Below are 23,352 nucleotides of genomic sequence, written 5' to 3' on the forward strand. Positions count from 1 at the left end.
ATATACCCACAAAACAAGAATATGAATTCCTCAGCACAGGATAACTGAGAATCACCTTATGGTTGAAATATAGGTAATTAGGGGGCTGTCATATTTCAAATTTACAGTGACTGAAATTTCAAATATAATTCCACCATCTTAATCGGAATTTCATCCATCACAATCCTAGATTCTGGACCATGGGATGAAGTAGAACGTGATTAAGCTACATTATAATTTCAGAGAACTAAAGTTTGCTTAATTGTACTAGTAATACCTGTAGCTGACAGAATGCACATAAGGAAATTGTCCAGTTGCTAAACTCCACTATACTCTGATGAAGTACAGCCTCAGCCTTCCATATCACAAAAATAGGGAAAATAATTATGACAGTTGATGAGTGGTCTGGAGTTTTGAAAGAATTCCATAACTTTCAATACACAAAGAGAATTATAAAGAAGCTGCTCTATCAAGTGTTCTTAAAATCTGATTAATAAAAGCACCAAATTAATACCTTGATTAAAAAAAGTTGCTGAAACTATCCAAGCAACTTTCCCTTAAAAACATAAACCTAAAATCAAATAAAACCACATTTTTTTAATACAGTTTTATATATTTTGTAGCTTGTTTCTTATATCTCCATGTTTTAGCAACAATTCTTCCATAGCTATACTGCTGAGCTGCACATCTTTCAATTTTTAAAGCAGTGTCAAATTAAGAGCTAGTTCCTACCCACTCAAACAGCAATGATTTGTTTACATTCCAAAGAATCTTGGACTACTAAACTACTGTGTCTGCTGTTCATACTCATGACAGGACACACATTTGTCTTTTAAACAACTTCCTTTTACGTATGTTGAGCTGTATGTATATATGCATGCATATATACATATAAGAGAGATTATTGTGGGGGAGAAAAAACCTCTCTACCAAGATCTACAAAGCATTAGTCTTCAGTATGTCACATCCAACATGATTTACACAACAAATGGACTTTTGTTAAACATTTTACAAGAAACAAGATTATCTCAGCTAGCTCAATCTGCACATTTAAAATTTTAAGTACTGTCTGGCTGGGTGACTGAGTGATGGGAAGTGGCAGAGTTTTAAAGGCACTTCAAAGAAACCTCACAGTACAGAAAAACCTGTTCGAATTTTAGATCTGTCGTTCTGATGTCTACATTCTTCTAACCAATTCTCAGGGTTTACATTTGCTTTCTTGTGAGCAGAGCATGTCTCTTATCACTCAGATGCATATACACCACCCTATAACCAGGTATATGCATCTGACCTACCCTGAGAATAAAAAAAGAATTCCAAAGTTTTATACCAATGCTCATATCTCACCTTATTGCTGATTTTGCTTTCCATGTCTAAAAATTTAGAATGAGCTTAACAGTGTGCCCCTTCATAGCATGTAGGCCTTCAGTTGCAACTTTCTGTCAGAGGAAATGCATCTTTAAGCTCCCTGGACAACATAGGCAGCAGTCACACTGGTACCTCTTGGGACTCATTTTAGTTCTGCTTGCTATTCCAATAACTGAGGATTAGCTCTCATCTGGCAGCCCTGTGAACATCTTTGTAACACATCTAGAGCACAAAATCCATCAAGATGGGCACAAAGCAGGCGTTTATTTCTGCTTTAACAGGAAAGCCAAACAATTGCAATGCATAAATTGGGTTTGGGAGGAATGGATTCTTTTTCAGTTTTGGTCCTTCTGAAGATTAGTTTAAGTACATGGAAAAGTAACCACTGAGCACAGATCCAAGGTGACTAACTGCGGTTTCTATCTAGATGATTACCTACTTATAACTGCTCTTCAAACTTGAGTGAATGCCACAATTATTTTAATCTTTTGAAGATTAAGAAGAAAAAAAAAACCAAGCAATTTTCTGTAAACTCTCTATGACTTGTCCCGTAGTACTTACTATTTTCATATTCTCACAAGGCCTGTCACAGCACCCTAAAACCAGGATGTTCAAAACCTATATGGATGAAAGCCATTCCTGGGAGAAGTTTCTCTATCTTTCCTGAACAAATGCTTTTCTTTATTTATTGATTTTAAGTAGAATATTAGCAGTTGACTTTTTTTTAAATCTCAAATTATAAAATCCTTTCCTACTTTCAGCATACCATGTTGGAAGAAAAGTCTGACCATCCTTTCCCACAAACCAAACTGAAGGCCCCCAGAACTTCTAGACAGAGTTAAAGATTTATGAAGGCTTCCTTCAATTCCTTTATATGCCGCATATAACAAATCTGCAACCCTCCCATCATAAGTATTAGTCCCTTCAGCATGAAACTAAGTTGCTATCAAGCATAAAAATCACCTTTTTGCAATTCTTTAGTCTGAAGATCCACAGATCCTTCTTCACTTCTTGCACTTTCAGGCTGTTGTGACTAAGCACAAAATGAAAATAAACAAATACTGCAGATATTCAGAACAAGTATGTCTCACTCTGCTCCTGCGTGTCACGATGAACATTGTCTTATCATGAGTTATAAAAGTCTTCAAAAGCTTTCTTTTTAAGACATCAGCACATATACTAAGAAGGAACAGTAAGAGCTAAGTTCAACAGTACAGTATTTAGATTTGACCTTAGAGTTAACATTAGCATCAGAGATTAGCTTAAAAAGGCAGATTTCAGGAATTCAACGTGCAACACCTACTCAGAGCTCCAAATAAAAGCAATAGCCTAGAAATGTTCATCTGTACATGGAAAAAAAGGATCTGCTATGTATAACAAGGTACAATGATCTCCCTTCAAGTTGTGTTTCAGGCAGATTTTTTTATGTTTGCTTTTAAAAAAAAAAAAAGAGAAAGAAGTTGCAGATCAGCTCAAAGTTACCATAGCATAAATAATACTACATGGAGCTAAGTGTATTAAGTCTGATCTGAACATTGTAAACCCAGCTACAGCACTACGTTACGGCTATACTGACTCCAGAACCATGTTACGCAGGTAAACAGTGCAGCTGTTTGCAGGTGGAATTATCAATAACTCCCACCAGACTGAAGCTGACTTCCACTCTCCTGAAGTCCACCCTTCCATAGATGCTTGAATCTCTGAACCGTGTTATCCCTCAAAAACTTATTCTCACAGCATGGCAGGATACATGAATGCACTCCTGCCTCTGAATGAAGAATTAAACCATGTGGAATCCTGCCTACTATGGAACACAGCCCAGACACACAGAGCCAGCTTTGGTTTTACACAGGCTATAGGTGACCGTGAGCCCCAACACCCTGGATGATGCAGGGTGCCCCACCCTTCTGGGAGAGCAGATAAGGGGCTGTGGTTATCAGAACACAGCAGCAGCAAGGGCTGCTCACACACACAGATGTGTGACTCTGAGGACTGGCCAGGAAGAATGCACAGCACTGTAGGTTTGTTTACTGGTTCAAAGGAATAACTTGCCAGCTCCAAGAGCGGGGGTGTGGGTGACTATTTTGCAGGCACTATGCACACAGTATGACCAGTTTTAAAAACATAAGCTTCAATGTCTCAATCACAGAAGGAGTATGGCTGAAGGAGGGAATTATTCCTAACACAGAATAACATGGACAGACCACAATTTAAAAGCCAGCTGCTTAGAAAACTACAGCTGAATAATCTGAAAAATTACTTTTTGAAAATTCTTCAGTTTAAATTTTTAAATCTCCATTTTTGCTGCACAAAAATCAAAAGGTACAGGAAGAAACCCTAGCAAGATGTATGAATAAGCAAGAAATAGTGCAGTAAAAATTTTCAAAATAACAAATACCTTGTCAGTTCTCAAGGTACTTTCTAGTTCTTCTGTTGACTTTGGTAAGGCTGCATTATTGCCTAATGAAATAGAAATATGTTAAAATGATCAGAATACATTATGCATTTATCTCATGCTACAGTAGAATGATAATTCTGAGTACTACCTCATGAATACGGCACATAAATTTAAACCCTTCCTGTGGACAAGAGAAACAATAGCCAGTCTGTTTACAGCAAACCAGCTCAATAAAACCCTGGCATCTGCAAGAACACAAGTACTGCTATGTTCTCCTTAAATACAAAAGGCTTGGAAAATATGGGGTATCAGGATTTACCACAGCTTACTTATGAATTCTGACTTTGGCATTTTTTTCTTGCTTATTTATGAATTCTAACTTTGGTTTTTACTTTTTGCTTTTCCTTCAAAAAGAAACCATCAACAGATTTTTTAGATCAAATTCCAAACAGCAAACTACCTCTGTATTAATAAATGCAGAGCTAAGAGTTAATACTAATGACATATTTTGTTTTAAGTGACAATTAGGTCTAAATCTGTCAGCTCTACAACCACAACCACTGAAAATGTTCAATTTCTACAGAGACTGAAAACTCAGTAGCTCCTGTTAGCATTGACACAGTTTCAGAAAATCATAAACCCCTTTCCCATTTCATTCCCCAGGGGAACAACTGTATGCTTGTAACACCTTCAAAACAGGCCATGGCAACAGCAGTCACATGAGTTTCACAACATTTCTTTAAAACCTATTTCAGAACCCTGTTTGGACAGCTCTTCTAAACAAAGAGAAATAGTTACAACATGATAATTCACCAATGATGCATGCAAAATGATTAAATTATGGTTGCAATCCACAGAATAAGTACCATTACCATTTATAAAAGCTACATCAATGGACAACAAGGATTGAGGCAAGCACTGAGATAGGAATACTTTACTGTGTAATATTTTACACTTTCATGGCTCATTTGACTCTTGTATAAACAGCAAATAACATTTTGCAAGCTTACTACACCAGCATCTTTCCTAGAAAAATTCCTAAAGTCCCAAAATCTGCAGAGACTACTCTCTTAACCCAAATGTCAATAAAACTGGAGAATAAAGCCAGCCTTTAATATAATGTGGATTTAGGTCCAGTTTATTTTTTTTGAAATTATAGCAAAGACAGACACGAGAAAGAAAAGATTTAAAAAATAGTACTTGACCAGTATCATTCCACTTCCTGTGGCATAAACAGATTTTTCTACAGTCTAAAATTTATAATGAAGTCACAACTTTGACTTCATTACAGCATCTATGTACTTCATCATTGTTCAAAAAAATTGGTGCTTCAGCTACTTCAGAGGGTTAAATACATGCAAGGTGTAAAATAGTAGGGTGTTCATTACACTGTATTTTAGGAACCAGCAACCATGCAGATTCACTTCAAATGCTAGTGTAGAAAAATAGATCTGGATACAGAGTATGATATCCTTCATGCCATATACTCATATAATTTTCTATTTAAAACAGACATCTATTGCTCATTTAAAATACTTATTTAGGATAACTGGCTAATTCCTTTGTAACACAAAGCAGAACCATTTCAAGTATATTCATAAGACAAAATTAAGTGTAATATAGTGAATCTGAACATGATCACTAAATAACAACCCAGAGAAAATCTGCAGTTATGACTAAGGGTGGCCAATCTCAATCTTCAAAATTATTATGAAGTTACCTTTCTAAAATGATGAACATATGTCAAAATGACATGCATCCTCTTTCCTAAAAAACTTTTTGAATTTCATAACACATTAAAAACAAAACCCATGTGTACCTTCATAATAATTATATTGGCTGACAACTTTAAGTCAATGTACTTTAGTAATTTCTTGCACTCTAATATTTGTTCTCCAACACAGCTCAGGTAATTGTGCTCAGTTAGCCTTGTTTGCCCAGAATCACATGCTTATTTATTTGTCACCAATTCTTAAGTGTATTAACAGCCATTCTGCAACTAACTAAAAGAAGTTATATACCTCACTAAAAGAAGTGAGGTATATTTGAACAGTAGAAGTTATTCCTAACTATAATGTTCATTCATTTATGACAACTTATGAACTGAAGAATTAAAAACAAAAATAAATGCTCACCTGAATTAAAGGTTGCACTACTTTTCTGAACAGTAACTTCAGTGCCAGTATCACCTGTTTTAACCAAGCTGGTTTTGTCATCACTGTCACATAGCTTTTCTACAGGCAATGAAGTGAGGTCCCTTTTCTTCCCTAGCTTTGCTTCTGTTGTTACTTCACCATGGTTGGTGTTCACAGTCACTTCATTTGCAGAAACTAAGGAAAGAGCCTGTGTCTTAGGCAGGGAAGTCCTTACTTCAGGTGAGTCACTTTCTTGAAGTACATTTGAATTTAATTGATAGTTTACATTTTTTACAGCTTCACTCTCTTTCGCTGCTTCTGAAATCGTACTGGAGAGTTCCGATGTGTCGTCCTCGTGCAAAACATCTTCTGCTTGCTCATCATCCCCACCTGCCTCTGGGGAAGGACTCTCAGCAGTCTCTGTAGTAATCTCCACACAAAGGGCCTCATCTACACTCATGAGGTTCACTGCATTTTCATCTGCTTCTGTGATTTCACTGTCTACTGTGGCCTGAGATGCTGCTGATTCTGTCGTCACCCCACTCTCACGTGTCTCATTCTCTCTCCCAATAACAAGCAAAGAATTCTCGCTTTTTTCTTGGCCTGTAGTTGAAAACATGCATTCAATCTGGTTAGCAGTATCAAAAATTTCTTCCCTTTTGTCTTTCACTTCTGTGCTCTCAGCAGGAAGTTGATTTTCTTCAATGACTGTGAAGGTGAAGAGACTATCACATTCTTCCATTGTGCTCAGAGTGATCACTGCCCCCTCCTCCTTATTTTCTACATTTGAAGCAGTGTGTTGATCTTCACTGTCAGTTGCAACTCTTAGCACAGGAGCTCCACATTCTCCCACAATAATCACAGAACCTTTGTTTTTCCCATCTGCATTGAAAGCAGTTAGTCCAAACTGTTCATTTACAGTTGCAGTGGTCTCCACTACTCTACATTCCTCTGATGCATTTGGAGAGAGAATGGCACCTTCATCTCCTGCTACGATGAGCTGACTTTCAGCTTGTGGTGCTGCACTGATCAAGACTATCTCACATTCTTCTGTCATGCTTGTAGTGATCATAGCAGCTTCGTATCTTCCTTCTGTTTCTGAAGCAGTGAGTTTGTTTTCATCTTGCACAGCTACACTAGACATAGGAGCTTCAAAACATTCTGCTGAACTTGTAGAGATCATTAATGTTTCATTCTTTGACTCCATGTCTGAGGTATGTTGAATCACCTCTTCTGTGACTTCACTTGACATTAGGATTACTTGTTCTTCGACAACACTTGTGGAAATCATGGCACACTCATCCTTTTCTTCCTTCCCACTAGCAGTTGGGTGACTTCCATCATCACCATTATCATCTCCTCCTGTGCTGGATTCACTAGGCATGGGAACCTCATACACCTCCACGTCTACAGAAACCATGGTATTCTCATTTATTTCTTCTGTTTTCACTGAGGGGATCTGACCATCATATTCAATAGCTGCACTTGACATAGGAGCCTCAAATTCCTCCACAATACTGGTGGAAATCATAGCACACTCATCTTTCTCCTGCTTACTGCTGGAAGTATTCACACACTCTTTAAACTCTGTAGCTGTGCTGGGCATAGGCACTGTGTCTTCAGAGTCTATTAAGATCATAGAGTTTTCCCCACTTTCATTTACTCTTGCAACAGCAAGTGGACCCTCTTCAGCATCTGTGGCTGAATGTAAAGCAGCATCTTCCACTGTGCTGGTAGAGATTACATCACCTTTTACCTTTACTTCTCTGTCAGCAGGAGTAAGAGAAGCCTCATCCTTTGGAACTGCACTACTTATAGAGGCATCAAGTCCTCTGCTGTCAAAGAAAGTCATGGCATTCTCATGTTTATCTTCAGCACCAAACTGTGTCTTATCTTGCATGGCCATAGCACTAGTCATGGGACCCTCACATTCCCCAGCATCTGAGGGAAGCAAGGTACCTTCATGCTTTTCTGTCTGTGCAGCTAAGGCACCCTCATCTGCAGCACTTGCACTGGTCACACTGCTTTCAACAATGCCTTTATCACTTCTGCCGTCTGTGCCACAATTAGCTTCTTTCTCTGCGCTTGTCATGCTGTCGACAGTAAGCTTATTTGTATCTGTGCCAGCCACTCCTGACTCAGCTTCCATTTGTTCAGCAACTATGCAGATAATGGAACTTTCACCTTCTTCTGCACTGATACAAATCAGTGCATTTTCACTTTCCACTCCTGTACAAGTAGAAGCATGCTCATTTTCTTCATTTCCTCTTCCTGTACTGCTCACAATGTCCTCACCTTCTTCATCCTCTTCTTTTGAGCCTGTACTAGTCACAAAACCTTCATCATCGCACAGACCTACACTGACTGTAGTGGTACTGGTTTCTTCCTTTGCCCTTGTACTGTCCATTAGACTTTCACATTTTTCAGTTTCTAAACAAACTACGAATCCCTCATTGCTGTCTTCTATCCCTGTGCAGACTGCTGAAATTTCAGCATCATCCTCTGGGGTTATGCCTGTGCTGGTCACTGCACTTTCACCATTTACAATATCCTCAGATTTGTCACCGCTAGTTCCAGCTGTGGCGCTGTTGTCTGTGACCACTGCAACACATGCACCAGTTACGGTACTTTCTCCTTGGGTATCTGTACCAGTCACGGAGCACACAATGAAGTTATGACCTCTTTCTTCTGCACCTGTGCAAGTCACAGTACTTTCATGTTCTTTTACTTGGCCAGCTGTAACATTGCCCCTAAATTCACCTGAATTATCACCACTGGTTGACCCTTCACCTGTTTCTGTCCCTGCACTAGTTACAGCTCCGTCGCTCTCCATTTCACCTAAGCAGGACACAGAGCTTTCCAATTTGCCTGTATCTACACAAGTTGAGGTCTTTGGCTTTTCTTCAGAGCCTGCACTAGTCACAGCATCATCTTTTTCTTCTGTTCCAGCACTATTTACACTGTCTTCAATTTCCACTCCACTTGGGTTCACTAAATCCTTACCACCTTCTTCTGCATCAACCATGGTACAGTCACCATTTGCTTCTCCTTCTGTACTTGTTAGGAAGCTTTCACTTTCTGCTAATCCTTCAGTGACAACACTGCCACCACCTTCTTCGGCTGCTGCAACAGTACAGTCACCAACATCTGCTCCTGTGACAGAACTGCAGTCCTCACTACGTTTTACCCATATGCCTGTTGTGAAACCTTCATCAGCTTCTATGCTTGTGCAGATTACTGTCACTTCACCTTCTTCTGAGCAAGTGGTTGTAGCATCACTGTCCTTTCCAGAATGTGATGTACCCTCAGCTCCTTCTCCTCCTGTACTAGTTGCCATTGCAGTGCTCTCAGTGATCTTTTCTGTGCTAGTTCCTATTGCACTGGCAGGAGTTTTTTGTAGGCTGCTATACAACAAACTAAGCTTACTACTTCCTGCACTGGTACCTACAGCATTGCTTTCATTTTTGTCCATGCCAACCACATTAGTCCCTTCTTGCCCATTGGCTAAAACAGAGCCTTTGAAACTTTCCTCAGGAACTCCTTCAGGCACTAAAACAGAGGAAGACTGGATCATATTATCAGTGTTATGCACCTTATTCTTTTCCACACTATCCATTATTGTGCTTCTTTCTCCCTTTGTGGGAGGATCTATATTCAAGCACTCTCTTCCTTTTCTTCTTGTAAGTTCTTTTGTTGTTACACCTCCATGATCTTCAGTTTTGCCAGACATCAAGTTTCCCTCTTTTCTTTTTAACTTCCTTTTTTGAGAGCCATCTGACTTTGCTGCTTCATTGCAATCTTCTCGCCTACACACCCCAGCTGTACTGTCTTCCCTGGCCTGTTCATCAGGCCGGGACACCTCATTCACTTTTCCCGTACTGTTTGCCACGATGGTATTATCACCATCTTTCATGACAGAGCTTGGCACTGCATGATCTTGCTCCATGTATACAACCTGTGCTGTATCACTCTTCATAAGGAAAGCATCTTCCAATAAGGAAGTCCCATCTGAATTGTGGCATTCTTTAGACACGGTACCTAAAGAATCTGTAGAATCTGACATATCCATATCTATGGACTTTGCATCAGCAGCATCTTCTCTTGAAGAATTAATTGCTAAAGGAACATCATCTGAATTAGAATTTATCACAGTTTTTAAATTCTTTGGTCTTCTGCTATCTTTTGAAGCCTGATCCTTACTGGATGCATTCTTTAAGATTCTACCACTTGTTTCATACACAGTACTTGTTTTGTAAGCCCCTTGTTTACTGGGACCTTGAGCCATGGAAGCTTTTTTGGACAAAGGGTCTAAGGCACCAACTTGTTTATTAGAAGTATCTTGTTCAACAGTTTTTTCAGCTGCAGGCAGAAACTGTGATTCACAAGCTACAGGATCCGCCAAGCTGTGTTTTAACTCCTTATTTGAAATAGAACGAGATACTTTTTGTTTTACTGCACACTTGGCATCTGTAGCATGGAGAGAGTTTTGAATGTTTTTTCCATCAATATTAGATGCTTCCTGTGCTTCTGTTTTTTTCAAATCAAGTTCAATCAGCTCTTCCTCATGACCAGCATGCAAGTCATCATTATTCATAGTTGCCTTTTGAGGGGCTGGAACCTGGCTGCTTTCAGTTGTGCTAGCTGATTGCTTTCCCTCCTTAAGTAAATCTTGGTTTGATATACTGCCTTTCCTATTTTCACAGGAGACTTTCTTGCTTTGTTTTTTATCCACTGCCATTGTGACATTAGATAATCTTTCATGCCCACTATCCATTTCTTTAGTATCTTTATCTTCCAATTTGATGCTCTCTTCCTTCTTCTTTATTTCCTTGTTGCTGTGCTTTAAGTTTCTGCTTTTATGACCTTCAGCAGAGAACCTTCTTTCTAGTCTGGAATTACTTAAGTCTTTATCGCCTCTGTACTTCTCTTTTACAGCCCCTTTTTCTCCAGAATGTAACTTAACTCTGTGACTAAAGTCTTTTTGTGATCCCTGAGTTGACTGTGGGCCACTTGCAAGCTGAAACTCAGCACCACTCTCCTCCAAACCTTTATCTTCATTCCTGGATTTCTGCTGTTTATCTGAATCATTGTCTTCCATGCTCTTATCTTTGTTTAGCTTCTGTCCAGTGTCTTGTTTTGTTAATTCTTGTAATTCTGTTTCAGATGCTTTGAACTGTTTACTGTGACTCTTTGACTTGGACTTTAACAAAATCTTGTCTTCTGCAAGGCTCTTAGATCTTCGTCTGTCTTTATGAACACCATCTTCAAGTTTTACATTACTATCAGAGTTAGTTGATTCTATTTCACGTTTATCCTCTGAGTAGCTTTCACTCCTTCTGTGTGATGCTGAACCAGGTTGTTTTGAGGCACTTAGGGAATCCTTCTGTGGCTTAGAATCACTCAAGGACCTCTTGGTCTTGCATTCTGCTCTTGGTTTGTCTGTTGAGAGATGTCTGTCTTTTTTGTTTTCCTTCCGCAGCAATTCTTCAGCTTTTAAGGTTGATTCAGAAGGGTTTTTTCCATCTTTCCCTGTTACTGACACTTTCCGTTCACTTCGGTGTTTGCTTTTTCTTTCACTTTTGTCATCTGAGGAAACCTTTATTTGTTGATTATGTTTCTGGCCACCATCCTCTCCTTTCAAACTTCGCTCAAATGAATGAAGCTCAACATCTTCACCTGATTTGTGAATACCATCTCCTTTATATTTGTGCTTTAAAGGAAGCTTATCTTCTAAAGCAGTTCTTTCCTTTTCATTTTTATCTCTGTAAGACTTGGCTTCTTTTTTGGCAGAATTTCTCATATGTTGAATTTCTGTGTCAGTATCTTTTTTGGGATGTTTTTCATTCTTAGATATGGATTTCTGCTTCTGCGGTTCTTCAGTATTGACTTCTGCTTTATCCAGTTGTTTTTTTGGATCCCTTGTTTCACTATCCTGCTGAGCTCCATCAGCATGAAGAGAAGTGGAAGTTTTTCTTTTATGTTCTTTTTCTGCTTTAGAATCACTTTTGCTTTCCTCAGCCAAATGCCCCCAATCCGAAAGTCTTCTAAGTTGTTTACAGACTTCATTTTTTCCATGATTGTGCTTCAATTCTTTGGAAGAATTTTTTTCAGAGGTCTACAAAAGAGATTTTTAAAGAATATATATAAAGTACACATTACACAGTTCCCTCACTAATGTGCCTGAACAGAACTGACAAGCACAGATTCTTGAAAAAAAACCTTAATACACTAGGGAATACACTTAATATTGTAATAAAAATTAATTATAGCCAAGAAATGAAAATTGCCATTTTTCTTTCAGCTATCTGCTATAGTGGAAAAATTGAAAGCAGAAGAAGTTATCCTTAAGCTGTCTGAACTTTATTATTTTTTCTTCATAAGGTAATTTTTCTAAAATGACTTAAAAAGGTTTTTGAATAGACAATCACAATTTCAAGTACTCTGTAAGCTACCTTAAATAGCTATTATGCTGTCTGGTAAAACAAAACTAACTAAAAATCTGAAACTGAACAACACATCAAAACTTAAAGATACATGTAGACTTCTACTTAAACTTCCACACCACCTTTTTTAATTTAAACAATTTTATTCATAAAATTCTCACCATAAAAATTTTCTTTCCTTTTGTGGTGGAGCACAGTCAGTTTTCCTTTCACTTTCCAATGAGAAGTTAAAACAGACCAAGCTCAAGTCTTTGCATATAAAAGACTGCTCTTTTTAAAAACCCAGCATGCTTCATAGATTAGGGCTCAAACTGCATCTCAGATTCTACTACAACATGCATCAGCACTGAATACACAGACCACATTTCAGTGGCTATTGCAATTCAGAAAATCTTACTACAGTGATGTCAGGTCACTAAAACACCTGAAGGAACACGCAGGGAAAAACTTATGAGTGAGAACGAATGCAACTATATGCAGTTTGGTGTGGACATATGAAAGAGTACCATCAGAATTAAAGGGAAGACTGGAAGATTTATACCTAAGAGACACATACCTCATTTGTCTTTTGCATTTCTTTAGAATCTTCTTCAGATGGCTCATTTTTCTTTCTGCAGCTATCTTCGGCATGCCTGAAACAGGTATTTGGACAATTTAACAAAGAACAATCGGTACCAGCCTAACATTGCTTTGCAAACTTTCTGCATTCAAAGCTGAATGCGAGAGAAATGCCCACTAAAAATACAGAAACAGAGCATGATCACCAAACTTCTGACTAATGCACCCAGGCTTTTTTCTCTTATAAAATTATATATATCAGCTTCAAAAATACCCTGAATACCAGTGCTTTTAAGCAGTATTAGGATGACATTACTACTGTTGTTGTCCTAATATGGGTAAAAGTCCTCCTTGCCCCATATCTACCTATATGTAGACAGTTATGTACAAATGTACATATCTACATGAAACATCTATCTAAAGATGAAGCAAACTTAACTTGCCTATTAGACTCACAAACATGTAAGAGCTCTCCATTCTCATGTCTTTATTACCATTCTGTGAAAAACCACAAAGACCATTACTGAGCTGCAACATATTTAATCAGTTGTAATTTTTCTGCTAGGATTTCATGCTTATTAGCAACAATATTATGCAAATATTTAAAGAAAAAATTGTTTAAATGGATAAGGCTAAGTAGAAAGTAGAAAAGAACCTTTCCAATCTGCAAAAATGAATGTTCAAAACATTAAGTCCTTTTGAGCAAATATGTAAATACCTTGAATCTCTTTTTCTTTTTCTGCTCAGGGCCACTTTTTTTTCCAAAAATTTCTGTTCTTTAAGCACATCCTTAATGCTGGTACCAGCTGTTTTTGACTCTAGACTTTTTGATGAAGGTTCTTCTAATTGCAAGCCACTTTTTCCTAAAATAATACACAAATGGTGAAACACATACAAATCACTATATTAGAGTTTCAGCTATAAACATAGACAGAAAGCAGTACAGAGAGTACTAAGGCATAGCAGAGAATAGCAGTTAGGTGTTAATTAAGCTTAAGTAGTGCAATGGATATATTGCACTACTTAAGAAGAAATTCTGTATTAATTCTTTGCATTATAATTTTTTCTGTTACATCACTGTTGAGATGTTGGGTTATTAAGGGAAGGAAATGACAATAGCCCTATATGACCACTATTCAAAGCTGAATGTTTTATTCTACGGAGGGTAAGCGAGAGCAGGGTGGTGTGGGCCACTCACAGCTTTTCCTCTCATACCTTTAACATTCTGATTTCCAGTTTTTAGGGATTTTGTCTTTTCTGCAGCCTTCTGTTTACGTTTTTCTTCAAGTCTCTCTCTGTTAATTCGTCTTCTGAGGAGTCTTTCCTCTTTTTCTTTGGCCTAGAGATACAGAACCAAGGTAAACGATTTATCATTAGGTTAAAGAGCATTCTTTGACTACAAATATAAGTCTAAACCCCCCAGAAAACAGAACACTGTAGCTTACGGAAAACTAAAACATTAATACACCTTAGAAAAAGTTAATGGAATCCTCTAATATTTTTGTGAAGGTAAATTAGCTGAGTTCCAGAATTTCCTTACTGCTCAACACTGCAGACTGAAGCTATGCAACCTTCTCAAAGAATGTATTTTTTCTCTGATGTACATACAATATATACATATTTATTATAGGTATAAATATATGCATCTGGCCAACAGAGAAATCTAAAAGAACTGCTGCTCCCTCTTCTGTCTGCTGGCCCTCCTGCCACAGAACAGAGTGCACATGCTTAAATCTGTTTCCATTCTCAGCGACTGCAGACTTGCTACAAACTACTGATTTCATGGTCAGCAAGGACTACATTTGTTAAGTGCTGGGGTAATGAAGTAGCCTGCAGTACTCTACACAAAAAACCCTGCTGAAGGCAGGCTGCAGGTAGATATGCTACTTTTTTCATCCATATTGTCGCAGTATTTTCTGTGGGGGGAAGGAGATAGAAGACTATCATTGCTTTCACTGCCAGAAGCCTTCTAACTATAACCAGACTGTGCCATATTGACAGAAACCTGAAGAAAGGGCAGCTGTGGTATAAGGATTAAAAGAAAAATCCCTGAAGGGAGAAGAAACTGAAGATTCCCCCTTGCACAAACCATCACCAAACCAGCAGCGGAATTTCTGCTCTAAAAAGTTTTGGGGCAGGGACGTGAGCAGTAGCGCAGGGGCACTCACAATGGACTGCCGGCGCTGCTCCACGGTTCGCTCATCGTCAGAGTCACTGAAGTACTTGGAGTAGAGGAAGGGCTTGCGCACGTACGCGTGGCGCACGGGCTTGGCTCTCCCATCGCTCAGCTCCTGCGGCTTCGTCTTACTTTGGCTGCTTTTCTCCTCTTCATCTAAACAAAGGTTGGTCAGGGTAGAGTATATTGATAAATTAGGCCAGTGCTTTCAGCATAACTTTTGAGAAGGCAAAACTACTCAAAACATATCAACCGTTATTTACTCTAAAACCACAGTCAAATTAAATCCTTTTAGTATCAAAATATCACCAGATTATGAAAAATCAAAGTGCATTGATGTGTTTGTGTATATCATTCAGCCAAAAAATTGCACAACACAAGCCCATTAATAAACCAGGACACAACAACTGGGCTTAGCCCTCTTGCCTCTAATCCCACTGCCCCTTTGCACGTAGTATTTAGTAGCTAGCTATGCATGAGAAGTCAATATAATTTCTGTTATGTATTAAATTCTAGCTCTCCCCACACCAAAAATACCAGTACAGTATTTTAGCACATAAAAACTAGTTGGCCTACTGAAATACATGCAAAAAACACACTGTTGGTTACACACATCTAAGTATTAATCAAGTCAAAATAAATAAATCTATTCCAGTTTTATCAGTATTACTAGATATAGTGCAATACTGTGCAAATTATTTGTATTTATCAAATGTACTTAAGGCTTGCCTTCATTTCATAAATATTTAGTCATAACTAACACAATCTGTCATGTTTCAAAGTAAGACCAAAGCCACAGAATACACAAGTGATTCAGTGCTTCTAAATTAGATTTTTAGAATATAACTTAGAAGCAGAAAAGGTAAGCTGTGAGCATACTTGAGAGAACTCATTCAGGTACTAAGGCATTCTGCATTAAGGTGGAAAGTTTTATTAACTACAGAAATGAAAAAGTCTGTACTACACAGGGAGAACAAAAAAAGGCAACACAATCAGTGAAACGACTTGGTGTTTCTGAACTTTTAAAACTAGATCCATTCCTGTTCTTTCTACTGTGGCCAAGCTCCTGAAACCTAAAGCTCTAAACCCAATACGTCAGCTACAAAGTCAGCTACAACCACAAAGCACTCCAGTGTTACTCCAAATTCACGGCAGATGGGAGAGGAAGAAAGCCCACAGAACAGTGACATTCACCATTAAGTGCTTTTGTCACCTATGTAATACTGTAGCATAAAAAAGATTTACAATGTTTATAATATACTATATTATATGAATAAAAATATTAAAAAAGTAAACCCACTACTCATCTTTTGCAACTGCACAAATATCATGCAGTTCACATTCAAAGCCTCTCCCATAGGTAGGTACAATATCGCAAACCCTCACATTTACAACATGTACACTCAACAAAAGCATTACATACTCCTTATTGCCAGTTAACAATGTAATTATATTACCACCTGATGTGATCTCCCCCTCTTCAGTACTGTCAGAAATTACAGGCTCCTCTTCGCTCTCCTCTTCAAAGGAAGAAAGGTCACTGGTGTGGACAGAGCTGACCGTGATGTCACTGAGTACATCCATATCTGAATCTATTAACATGTTTTCTTGCAAAGGAAAAAGTAAAAACAAAGAGCTGTAAGGCAGCACACTGAGTCTGTTAAACTTTTCCTACCAAAATATCAATTTTGTCACTGAAAACAAAACTATGTTAAGAATTAGAAATAAGAAAACAAAATTATAACACTGTAATGACATAACCAGGCTAACTCCGGTTTATTCAAAACAAAAATCACTGAGGCAGAACTATAAACTTTAAATGAGGACTAGAATTGTTGAGAGAACTTGCCAAATTAAGATGACCAATCATATAGCTGAGAAATCAAAGGTCATCTGACTCCTAATTCAGCTACCTCAGTTCAGAGAGACAGATCAAATCCAATTGTCATTAGCAGACCACTTTGCCAGAACTAGCAGAAAACTTACATTCCAAATATACTGATTCAACTCCTGAATTAACTTAAAAACCTCACTCCTTATCCCTAATTTGAGGAAGAGCATTGCCCACACCATACCTTCTTTAGTGCTTTCAGTTGTTTTGTGTTTATTGCTATTTTTTTCTGGAACTAAGTGTTTCACTGGTTCCGACTCTTTTGCTTGCTTTTCTTCTTTTGACTTCGTAGTATCATCACTTTTCTTTGAATGATCAGATTTCTTGTCAAGCTTTTCCTTCTTTTCTTTTCTTCTTTCACTTTTTTCACTGCTCTCTGATTTCTTGTCAGATTTATCCAATAATTTACTCTTCACATCTTCACTTTCCTGTGGAATATCTTTACTTGTAAACGTATTAGCATCCTTTGCTGAATTTTTTGTTTCCTCACTTTGGCAGGGAAGCTCATTTAAATCTTCACACTTTGCAAGTGTTTCAGCCCCTTCTCCAGAAAGGTCACAAATTGCTTTGTCTGGCAAGTCCTCTGCATTTCTCTCTTTATCAGTGCTACCATCCACACTCTGCTGAGATGAGAGTTTTTTTGCAACTTTGTCAATGTTCTTGGGATTGGAGGCCTCTGTTGAAGCCCTGGCAGCACTTGCTTCTTGATTAAGAGAAGTTATTGTTTCCAAAATGGACATTGCGTCACTAGCTACATTAGCACTTGGAGTTGTAGCAGAGACACCTTGAATAGTAAGAAAGAAAAGATTTTTACTTCACCATAGTTTCCGTAATTCTGTTCTGATAGAGGGTTAAACGTGAAAAGAAACAGAATAAGCACTCTCTACAAAATACATATACCTAACTATAATATTTGACTAATTCTACCTTGAGAGATTTTGGCTAAAAAAAAAGAACTGAACAAAAATCTCCAAGATGTTGCATTCCTGCAGCAAACACCGTACAATTACTAGAGACCCATTTTGCTCTGTGACACACCACAGTTCCTGAGCTCTGCCTAGAGAAAATGAGGATTGTCAACGTGAGGGACATCTGAGCACAGCCCTTGTTCAACTTCACCAACATGCCAAGTAGGATAATGACTGTGGCTAAAATACTACGTATATAATATATATTCCATGTATATGTATATACACTGCAAGAGAAAGGCAGTAGCTCACACCTCTAATATCTCCATAAATGTAATGGAAAATTGACTCAGCATATGGACTATATAACAACAGGATTATCAGAAATACCTTAGGCACTCTTCTACCATTTTAGAACCAGCTCTGAACTTGGACAACTAGACTAGTACTATCTACTGCAGCTGACTTGTTAACCCATTTTAAAGGAAGTGGGCCTCACAGGAAAAAGGCGTGGATTTAAATAAAGGTTACAAATAGATGGATGGCTGCAGAGCCTCTCAGAACAGGAAAGAATAGACAATTATCTGCAGGAGTGTTCAGAAATTAATACAGGTAATATGAGGACCTTAGCCATCCAAATTTTATGACACACAGCAACCGCACAGTTAACTATCTCTTAAAGAATTCTCTCATCTCTACTGACAGACAAAAAAGTTGCATCATTCTTCTCTTACAGTCTAGGTCTTATCTGATTCTCTAATACTGAGACCAACTCTTCTCCCCACAATAAACTGATCCCTCATAATCTCAAGCAGAAGTGAAAGAGTGACATGGTCATCACAGTGTGACATCTCTTGCGCTTTCTACCTTTACACATAGAGTAAGAGACAAATGTTCTGGCATGCTGCCTGAAGCTTAGCTTGCTATTACTGATACTAACAATGTTATGGCAACAGAAAACCTAGTCAATGATTCTGCACTCCCAAACCCCATTCTTTTGTTAACAGACTACTCAGAAATAGCAGAATACCTTGTACTGTAACAGAAGCATCTGCTTTCTCCTCACTTGGAGACGTACTGGGGCCTGCCTCCTCTTTGTGATTCAATGTGGCTAAAAATTCATGGACAGCTTTTTCCACCTGAGGTCTGAATGTGTGGTTGATCTTTGGGTCCACAACCTGAGAAATAATTCTGTCAATTCCCGATTCCAACATTCCAGACCTGGAACAAAGTTACATAAATTAGTATGACAAATTAATTTTTAATAACATATTAATGAAATATGATCATTTAGATGTGCTCCAATGAAGCACTGTTTTCTGAGCATTCTCACAGCTATGCATTTAGCCTGTGCCTTACTCGCAAGAAAAAATGTGCTAGAGAAAAAAAACAATCCAAGCACACGAAACTAATCCAACAAGCAGCCTGTTGCTATATGATTAGTGGTCACACTTAAAAGTGTTATCTAACTGCAAAAAACATATTTTGGAAAAAATTAGAAGAAACCTTGTATCACCAATTACCATAGCAAAAAAGAGATGAATTATAGACGGCATGAGGCATAAATAACTACTAAACTACTGGTCACTACCCTAAGTTACTCTCTGCCCAGTATAAGGTGGCAAGTTCTGCAGCTTTATAGAACACATTTAATCTTCAGTAAGATAAAACAGAAAAGAAAACCCACAGCTATAAAGCTTATCTCTTTATACCCCTTGTAGTCTTCTGTTGGACACATGCTACCTCTTGTTGTCATTGCTTCTTTAACAACAAAGAACAGTTGCTCTCCTCCCTACAAACTAAACAGGCCTCAGTACAGGTTACCAATGGTACCACCACAGCACAAGTCATTAAGTTTGTCCCCAAATCCATGGTTTGACCCAATTTAATGGCCAAACTCTTGGTACCCTGAAAAAATTTTTTAATGTCTCTTGTGAGTCTAAAATTTGAGAAGAAAGACTGGAGGAACCTTCGTAAAATAATGTAATACAGGTTAAACTGTCTGACATACTTTTAACATAACACCAGTTCTTAAAACCTCTTCTCTGTCCAGCCAGATTTAAATCCATTTTTCCATGTCGTGACTTTAGCTTTATATTTTGCAGAGTTTAGTCTGTGGAATGTTTCTCCTTAGCTCTAAAAATGATAACTGCAATTTTATTAACATCTCCCTTAAAAGAAAAAGTAAAGGTAGCCTTTAGCTAGGGGGTTATATCTCAAGTCAAAATCGAGGTCCCCTCCCTGCATAAACTTGGATCAGATCAAAGAACATCTGCAGTCTCATTCTGACTAATACTGATGGAGAGTTACTACCCCCAGTAGTAAGCTGAGAGAGGAAAATAACCCAACTTCTTCAGAAGTATCTCTGAAGAAAGCAACCCACTTTACATTGACCCAGACCCTCTGTCACCTATCACAGCACACAGGCATGTTCATAGAAATCCCAGAGCTATAACTTACTTGAGAACCTGCTGTCTAATGTTATTTCTCAGCTGGTTCTTGTTGAGATGAGGGCTCCAGGTATGAGTTGCCAAGTGGTTGGAAACAAAGTTGTCAACGCGCTGTCTCAAATTCTGGTAGGCAGGCTAGAAAGCAACAGCAGAGATGTTGGACAGGGAGCATCATGAAAGCGGCTGGTTATCCTCCCGGAGGCCAGGCTGGTACAGCGGGAGCCCCGGTCGGACCCCCGGTGCTGTGCGGGCGCAGCCGCTGCCGTGCGGCGTTCAGCGCGTTAAACGCTGCCCGGCCGGAGCCCGCGCGAACCGGCTGTGTGTGACCGTGCGTGCCCTGCCGGCCAGCCGCGCTCCCCGCGCAACACGGGGCTCCGGCTCTCCCCCGGCCGCGAGCGGAGCCGGAGCCCCACGCGGGCCCAGCGGCCGCTCCGCCCCGCCGAGCGCGCTGCCCCGGACCGGGCCCGTCCCCGACCGGCCACAGCCCCGGGCGCTGGGACCCCCCCGAGCCTCCGGTCCCGCCCGCCCGCACCTTGGTGTCCACGTCGGCCAAGCAGTCGCGGCGAAACTGGTCGAAGAGCCCCTGGCTCTTGAGGTGGTTAACGATCATGGACACCAGCTCGGGCTCGGCCGCGCCGCCCCCTGCGCCGGCCCCGGCCCCCGGCAGCGGCGGCGGCTGCTGAGGGGGCGGCGGGGGGGGCGGCGGGGGCTGGGGGTTGGTGGCCATGGGGGCGGCGGGGCGGCGGCTGCTGCCGGCGGTGCCGGCCGGGCCCCGGGACGGGGCTGCTCAGCGAGCAGCGGCGGCGCTGACCCCGGAAGCGGAAGGGGACGGCGGGAGGAAGCGGCGCGGGGGAAGGCGGAGGCGCCGCCGCCGAAAGCGGCGCCATCGGCGCGGGACGAGCACTGGCGGGGCCGCGCGCAGCTGCCGCGGGCCCTGCACAGGGGCGGAGGGGGCGGAGCCGCTCGCGGCCCCCGGGCCGGTGCGACCCCGACCCGCCGGGCTGAGGGGGGAGAGGAGCGGCCGCGGCGCCGCTCGGCCTCCTCCCGCCGCGCCCACGGCCCCCCGCGTGGCGCGGCCGCCGCTGGGCGCTGCGGACACCGCGGGCGCGCCCCTCTCCCCGGCCGCCCCGCGCCGCTGCCGCACTCCCGGTGGCGAGCCCCGGCCCCGCCCTGCGGCCCGCCCCTTCCTGCGCCCGCCGCCATCACCGTGCGGGCGGCGCCGCGCGCTTCCTCCCTCAGGGGCGGGGCGGGGCCGGCGCGGGGCGGGGCGGGGCCGCGCGGGGTCACCGGCGGCGGGGCGGGACCATCGGGATCATCGGGTCTGGGATCATCGGGTCCGGGTCCGGGTCCGGGTGCCGCTTGGGACGACTGGGGGCTGTTCCGGGGCACTGGCAGTGTAACAGGCACTGCCTCCGCTCCCGCCCCGTCCGGCCTCAGGAGCCGCCCGCACTCCTGGAGAAGGCGGCTGGAAGATGATGCTTAAAATACTTGAATTGAAACTTGCCACCTTTACACATCAGTGTATTCTGACGTGCTCTTGTGAAAGAAATGTTTTCAACCCACTTCTTGTTTCCTGGTTACCTTCTTAGCAGTTGTTTTTCATGTAACAGTGTTACGGTCACAACTGTCCAATGTGCTGAGGCAACGAATATTAGATATTAGATATATATCCCAATACATTTCTCATACTAGATATTAGAAAACATTTTTCACTTTTCATATTTTGGGTGGTCAGGCGTTGCCATGAGTTGCCCAGCAAGGTGGTGGAGCTGCCATCCCTGGAATTGTTTGAGGCATCTTGACCTGGTGCTGTGTGATACAATTTAACCTGTAGCCCCTGCTATACGTGTCTACCAACTGGTTATAACTAAAGTTGCTTTTGCATTTTCTTTTAGGACAGTCTAACTTTTAAATATTTTGGCATATATTTAATACATAAAGTCTCAGTAAGTTTCATCATGTCTTCTAAGTAAAGTAGACAGCAGATGTAGTTCCAGATGCAGTTCCTAAACTTCAAGCAATATTTAAATTGCTGAGAAAATACTAAGATATGAGACAAACAGAAATGAAATGTATATGATATTGTGGGAACAAATTGTTACGTGACTTCAGGCTGGACATGTATTTGAAAGAACAAGTCACAAAATTCAGGGAAGGTGCTTGTGGCTCAGAATCCCTGCTCTGTAGGGGACTGGGAAGATATTTTTTTCTTTCTGGCTCTAGGCTTGCCTTTTGTCCCTGAATATGAGAACTTCTCCAGGGCTGGGCAGAGCCATTTCAGCCATTGCTGTCACATCAGCAAGCCATGCAACCTGTGATTTCAGATTCACATATTTTTGTCTCATGTTTTGTCTCATTTTTGTCTAACTGGGGGCACAAATGGCATGATTTTCACCTGAAGCAGAAAAAGGAATAAAATACTATGATGAATTTGGAAATACTGTTGCTTGTAGTAGCATAAATAAAAATAAAGCACTGGCAATAGCTCACTCCTTTTTAGACAATGTTGCAGAAATGTTATTCTGTGGATGCCTACTACAAGTGTCAAATTCCGAGTGGCCAAAGTGCCCAGCTGATTCTGAGTGTTCATAGATTTAAACTCTCTTGAGGTCAGTTTATACCATAATTGATAAAAGTGGTAACTGAATTTGACAGGTTAGTTGATGTTTTCTGGTTTCTGTTTTTCAGTGAAACACTTTGTGTGGTTTTTTCCTCAAAACGTCGTTCATGATGAGTATGCTGATAATGAATCTAAATTTATGAAGTAATTGAAATCCAGTTGACAGCTGGATTAAGAAAGTAAAAAAAAGAAGGTAAAAGTCCTTCACTTTGCATGGGAGTCAAGGATTAATCTGAACAAATTTGGTAGTGATAGGAGATGCCCTTCCTCTATGATGAACTCTATTGCAAAATTCTGTGCTCTGCAAAGATAAAGTACTGCTGTCAGTACTGAGCCTACAAAGGTGATGTTCCTCTTTAACCACTGTCATCTTTTATAGACAAGGCTACACAGAAAGGGGAGCTCTTTAGTAACATTTTGAGTTCT

At 40.5% G+C, this 23,352-nt stretch overlaps 1 protein-coding gene across 2 annotated transcripts in view; it reads right to left on the reverse strand.

The window, feature by feature from the left end:
• BOD1L1 (biorientation of chromosomes in cell division 1 like 1) overlaps positions 1-21,223 on the reverse strand; it is a 36,543-nt gene extending 15,320 nt beyond the window's left edge. Inside the window, exons 1-12 of one of the 2 annotated variants that reach the window (XM_064711801.1) lie at positions 20,839-21,223; positions 20,317-20,441; positions 18,887-19,077; positions 17,133-17,732; positions 16,518-16,664; positions 15,050-15,213; positions 14,097-14,220; positions 13,600-13,744; positions 12,880-12,955; positions 5,881-11,995; positions 3,746-3,807; positions 2,311-2,380 (exon numbers count right to left, since the gene is read on the reverse strand). In XM_064711801.1, coding sequence (XP_064567871.1) covers positions 2,311-2,380; positions 3,746-3,807; positions 5,881-11,995; positions 12,880-12,955; positions 13,600-13,744; positions 14,097-14,220; positions 15,050-15,213; positions 16,518-16,664; positions 17,133-17,732; positions 18,887-19,077; positions 20,317-20,441; positions 20,839-21,033 — 8,014 coding nt within the window. In that variant the 5' untranslated portion in view covers positions 21,034-21,223. The remainder of the gene's footprint in view (positions 1-2,310; positions 2,381-3,745; positions 3,808-5,880; positions 11,996-12,879; positions 12,956-13,599; positions 13,745-14,096; positions 14,221-15,049; positions 15,214-16,517; positions 16,665-17,132; positions 17,733-18,886; positions 19,078-20,316; positions 20,442-20,838) is intronic. The other variant, XM_064711802.1, reaches the window with a different exon arrangement.
• Positions 21,224-23,352: the final 2,129 nt, after the last annotated feature.

This window comes from Zonotrichia leucophrys, chromosome 4, assembly GCF_028769735.1.
Source record: "Zonotrichia leucophrys gambelii isolate GWCS_2022_RI chromosome 4, RI_Zleu_2.0, whole genome shotgun sequence".
In the NCBI taxonomy this organism is placed as follows: domain Eukaryota; kingdom Metazoa; phylum Chordata; class Aves; order Passeriformes; family Passerellidae; genus Zonotrichia; species Zonotrichia leucophrys.